General features: G+C 42.3%; 1 protein-coding gene across 1 annotated transcript; it reads right to left on the bottom strand.

Annotated features, from left to right (window-relative positions):
• Window positions 1–1,291: 1,291 nt before the first annotated feature.
• LOC106413190 lies at window positions 1,292–4,204 on the bottom strand. Its single transcript, XM_013854011.2, has 2 exons — window positions 3,966–4,204; window positions 1,292–3,845 (listed from the first exon to the last, which is right to left on the bottom strand). Exons 1-2 carry the CDS (start codon window positions 4,202–4,204, stop codon window positions 1,292–1,294), a joined length of 2,793 nt encoding a protein of 930 aa, XP_013709465.2.
• Between the last annotated feature and the right edge of the window lie 1,490 nt (window positions 4,205–5,694).

Here is a 5,694-nt window from a genome sequence, read left to right as displayed (position 1 = left end):
TTAGTTGTGTGCTTATGAGTTGTGACATGTAATTTTTGTCTATTTTTACTAAGTTTATGTAAAATACATTTCATATTATGTGTAGTCTCTAGTTTATCTGTATAAACTAATTTTTTTTATTTGTTTTAACTTCAATAAATATATCAGTAATAACATTATATCCAAAAAAGAACATATTGGAAATGTTAAAGGTACAATCAAAATTAGTTGAACTTTTACTAAGTTTTACGGTTACTAAAAGTGGCACATAGTTTAACTTAGATTACTTTGTAAATGGTAAAATCTATATTAGTTGAAATTTTATTAAGTTGTACAGTTACACCAATTTTTACAATTACGCCAAGTCTTACTAATTTTTTGGAACTTATGGAGAAAGAGATCCGAATTTTATAGGCCGGGTCTGGATGGTCTGCGAAATGCTCTTGGTTGGTTGGTAATTATGTAAGTTTCTTTTGGTTTCGTGGTCTTTTGCTAATTTTTCGGATTTAAATAAAATTTTATTAAATTAACTTTTCGGGCAGGAGTACCAGAGAATTTCTTTTTTTTTTGGGCAGGAGCTCCTCGGCATTTGATTCTAACTAATGCTGCTTATGAAAGAAGAAGACAAAGACACCAAAGCGGTATATACCGTTATTACGTTTGCTTGAATTTATTTTAGGTGTTAAATAGATTTGATTGATTGTTTATGTTGATCAGACAGGTTTTCTAGTGGAAGAGAGTGAAGATGATGTGGATGAAACTGAAGAACTGAACCCGAAACTGGAGGAAGACGAAGAGCAGTATCTGATTGGTTGACTGGAGAAGGTAGACCTTCAGGGAGAGACTGTTGAACCTGATTACAATCCTACTCAGAAGGTATAATGACCGAGCAAAACCTCAGCTTCCTTCCTCTCTTAACTCCCTTGGTAAGAGGGATCTATCAGATGAGAATAGAGAAGCTGCTCAAGAATTAAAGGGCAAAGCCATGGATTCTGTTTCTGAAGGAAAGTTTTATAAAGAAATTCTGCATTTAACTCGGGAAATTTCGATGAATCCTATATCAGCTATTTTGTATGGAAACAGAGGTGAATACCTGTTCATTCTGTTTTCTATTACTTACATTACTGGTACATTTTTGTACCTAATTATTTGTATATTGTGTTTCACAGCTTGTGTCTACATTAAATTGAGGAATCCAAAAGCTCCTTTTTGAGATGCAGTCCCTGCATTGGAGGTACATTTGATCTATAAATTTTCCATGAAATTTTGTTTTTTTTTTTTGTAACACAAGAAATTTCATTAGATGGTTTGGTTAAACCGGGTTCACTACAAAACGACTGAGAGCTTGTTTAGCCATAGAGTCTTCAAAATTAAGGTTTTCTCGATGGATAAAACGAAACGAAATTGAAACAAAAGAGGTAGATAGAAGGCGAATATCAGAGAGGATTCCATGAATCTCCGAGAAGCTTGAATCGCCCACAATAGCTGCCACCAACTGTAGAGAGTCTGATTCGAAGATCACTGATCCAAGCTGCAGAGCAATTGCATGCTCCATCGCCGAGCGTATTGCTAGTCCCTCCGCCACAAGAGACGAGATGACAAACGCAACAGGTTCGCTATGAGAGTTGATTCTCTCACCAGAGGAGTTGTAGAAACTCCACGCCACGCCTCCACTATTGAGCTCTTTCTTCCACGCCGCGTCTGATCTGCAGGTAAATTCAGAATTGTGTCTAATGGGCGGGTAGATCGTATTGCGAGTTGGAGGGGAGAGGGTTGATTGTGCTGATTTCCACTCCTTTGCATCGCAAATTGCCTTTACCATAGTTTCTTGAGCTGAGAATTGCCGTTTTTGGAAAATCAGGAAGTTCCTCGCCGTCCATATTGAGGAAATTATCCATGGGGCAAGAGAAGTATCAGCTAGCCCTATTGGGGGGAGAACAGTAGCCTGAAGGGCTGACTTCCAGGCCGCATCAAAGGTCACCACTTGATCACAGTTAAAGCCTCCCGAAACAGGTATTAATTCCCAAACTTTACGAGCAAATTCGCAATGGAAAAATAGGTGGATGATAGTTTCGGAGCAATCGCACCTGATGCACTTTGAGTTAGGGATAATCTGTCTTGCCCTTAGAACTTCTCCCACTGGTAATGCGCCATGCTTGATCTTCCAGATTAGAAGCATTATTTTAGGCGTCATAGGGATTTTCCAAAGATCTTGTATCCAGTCTTGGTGGTGAACCTGAGGTTCAGCCAGCATAGGGTAGTTCTTTTGAAGGGCAACAAAATAGCCTGATTTAGCAGTGTACTGTCCCGAGCTTTGGTTTAACCAAATTCTCTTGTCACTGCCTCCGCACTTACTGGGTTTGATCGACATGATTGTACCTTGAAGGAGAGGAAACAAGTCCTCGATCTTTTGGGCATCCCATACTCGTGTCTGTTCTCTGAAGAGATCCGCAACTTTTAAGTCCTTAGAGCTTTCAGGGGCAGGTCCCATTGGGTTACCTTTTCTACCAGCATAGAGCCACTGATCGTTCCAAACAGACACACTTTCCCCATTTCCAATGGCCCATCCTAGTTGTTCATTTATCAGGTCACGTCCAATAAGGATGCCCCTCCAGTCGTGGGAGCATGCAGATGGAGCTTTAACATAGAGAAACTCTTGGTTGTGGAAATATTTGCCAGCCAGGACGCGTGCTAGAAGGGAGGATGGTGACGAGAGGATGCGCCAACTGATCTTTGCCAAGAGGGCATCATTTAAACTTTGGATGTCTCTGAAATCCAATCCACCGTCTCTTTTCGATTTGATCAAAGTATCCCAAGCCACTAAGGACATTCCACGCTTACCCTCCTTTGAGTCCCACCAGAATCGGGTTAAAGCTGATTGGATTCTTTTGCATAAGGGCTGTCGTAGTTTAAAACATTGCATTGAATGGTTGGGTATTGCAGAGAGTACAGCTTTGAGTAGAACCATCTTCCCGGCCATAGAGAGCTGTTTAGTGGACCAGCTAGACGCCTTGTGTCTGATTCTATCTACAATAGGGGTGAATAGGTCTCTCTTTTTCCTTCCAAAGTGCTCTGGTACTCCTAAATACTTCCCCACTCCTCCCTCTTTCTCAATGCCCAAATCTGATTTTACTTTATCCTTCAGTTCTTGGGGCATTTTGTTTGAGAAAGTGACGCCAGATTTCAGCGGGTTGATGCGCTGTCCAGAAGCTTGTTTGTATAGAGACAGGATGCTAAGCAGGGTAGACACACTTCGGGGGTTTGTCTTGCAGAAGAAGAGTGTGTCATCAGCGAAGAGCAAATGGTTTATCCTAGGGCTATTAGTAGCAACTTTTATCCCTTGCAGCGTCTTGTCCTCTTGGGCAATTTTACAAAGACCAGACAATACCTCGCTACAGATGATGAAGATATAGGGAGATAGGGGATATCCTTGTCTGATTCCTCGGTTTGGTTTCACTCTGCCTTGCGCTGAACCATTTATCAGAAAAGAGTAGGAGACTGTCTTGATACATTGCATGATCAGGTTTGTCCAGTTTGCGTGGAACCCAAGTTGAAGGAAAACAGCTTCTATAAAATCCCATTCAAGGCGGTCGTAGGCTTTTCTCATGTCAGTCTTTACGGCCATTGAACAACGTACCGAGGCATCTGAGGTTTTCAGGAAGTGTAGTACTTCGTGAGATATCAGTATGTTATCGACAATAGCTCTATCTTGCACAAAGGCAGATTGATTTTCCGAGATCAGGTCCGGTAGAACCTGCCTGAGTCTGTTTGCTAGCAGTTTTGAGATTATTGTGTAGTAGACGTTGCATAGCGCAATTGGTCTATAATCTGAAACTACGGACGCTCCAGTACTCTTCGGAATCAATCTGACATGCGTATCATTTAGTGATCTTGGCATTATACCAGAGGTGAAGAACGCTTGTATCTCAGCAACAATTTATGGGCCAACAGTGGACCAATTTGCTTGGAAAAAACTTGCTGAGAACCCATCCGGTCCAGGAGCTTTGTCCGGATGAATAGCAAGTAAAGCCAAGTGAATTTCTAGTGCGGCTGGTGTATAGATAAGTGCCTGGTTCTCTGCTTCAGTGACTCTTGGGGTTAAGGCTTTTGAGACGATTGGCACTCTATCCCCTGGGACTGAGGTGAAGAGATCAGAGAAATAAGATACAATTGTCTCTGTAATTTCTTTTTCTGTAAATACAGGGGTTCCTTCAGCATTAACCATTACACAGAAATTATTGATCGCATTCCTTCCCTTGGTGAGAGCATGGAAGAAGCTCGAGTTGCTGTCTCCCAAGCTGAGCCATAAGTTTCTACTTCTTTATTTCCAGTAGGCCTCTTTAGCTCTATAAGCTTCTTTGAGATCAGAGTTCAGCTTTGTGAGGAGCTGTTCGTTATTAACTGGGTTGGTCATCGCTTTTTCCAGTTCCTCCTTCCAATGGCATATAAGTAGTTTGCTGTTTCTCTGTTGTTCTTTGTTCCATTGGACTATGGCACTTCTTGTCTGGCTAATCTTGAACTGAACATTTCTTTTGCCTGCCCTCTTCCAAGTTTCTTCAATCAGCTTTTTAACATCCGGGTTATCCCTTAGTCTTCTGTCAAAACGAAATATCCCTTTTCCTTTCTTTTTCTTGGTATCAAAGCAAGCAATGATGGGTCTATGGTCTGATCCTTCATACTTTAGGTATTCAACACTTCCTGAGTGGAATAGCTCAAACCAGTGGCTGTTGGCCATGGCTCTATCCAGGCGACATCTTACTACTTCAGTTCCGCGAACCCCTCTCCAAGATAGGAAATCTCCACAATGTGGCAGGTCATAGATGTCGCATTCAGAGAGGAAGGATCTGAAGTTTCCAAACGAGCCTTCTGCTCTCTCCCGGCCTCCTGTTTTTTCTTGATGGCTAATAATGTCATTAAAGTCTCCTATAAGGAACCAAGCCATGTCTTTCTCGTTAAATTCTTCAGTGAGCTCAAGCCAGTTCTGTCTCCTCAGACTCGGATCAGGGTCAGCATACAAGAAGGTTGCGAGGAAGTTCTTGTTTTCATAACAGATGTCTGCATTAATAAAATTCTTGCAACTGGTGGTAGTAGTCAGCTGCAGACCATCTCTCCAGAACAGAGCTAACCCGCCACTACCATGCCCTTGTGGTGGAATCAGCATAGAGTTTTTATATCCCAATGAGTTGCATTTCCGGAGGACAAATTCATTGGGATTCTTTGTCTCCGAGAGGAAAAAGATATCAGGAGAGAAACGTTTATGGATCTCTTTCAATTTCTGGACTGTCGAGGTATTCCCCAGCCCTCGGCAGTTCCAGCTGATAATTTTTAAGGAATTGGAGCGGGTGGATTCTGAAAATCCACTTTCCTCTTCACGATCGCAGGGATGATCTGGGATCGTGGTTGAGACTCTGCAGGTTGCGCTCCTGTGTGGGGTTGACTAGTCTGTGCATTTGAAGCATTCCTTCGTGAGCTTGTCCCTCTAGTAGAAGAGGTTGGGGCTAAGCGTCTTTTAGGTGAGATCCTAATGGGGACTTTTCTCTTTTTGCCACTTGCATTAGTATTAACTCCCAGCGGTTTAGGTGGCTTGTTAGCAAGAGGGGGCCTTCCCAATCTCTTTTTTGCGTGGACTCTGTTTGCCTCTGGGGTTAGCATGGTTGTTTTATCTTTAGGGACTGGTCCCAAACGATTAATGGCAGGGATTCTTGCTGGGTTGTG

Source organism: Brassica napus, chromosome C6, assembly GCF_020379485.1.
Source record: "Brassica napus cultivar Da-Ae chromosome C6, Da-Ae, whole genome shotgun sequence".
Taxonomy (NCBI): domain Eukaryota; kingdom Viridiplantae; phylum Streptophyta; class Magnoliopsida; order Brassicales; family Brassicaceae; genus Brassica; species Brassica napus.
The sequence above is the reverse complement of the archived record's forward strand: the minus strand, read 5'-3'. Positions and strand labels throughout refer to the sequence as shown.

Bases quoted from the DNA above. Each gene is read 5' to 3' on its own strand.
- LOC106413190 (XM_013854011.2), bottom strand. From the start codon at position 4,204: ATGGTTAATGCTGAAGGAACCCCTGTATTTACAGAAAAAGAAATTACA. The intron at 3,846-3,965 runs GTTCTCAGCAAG...TACGCATGTCAG, and splicing joins AAAGCTCCTGGACCGGATGG to ATTGATTCCGAAGAGTACTG.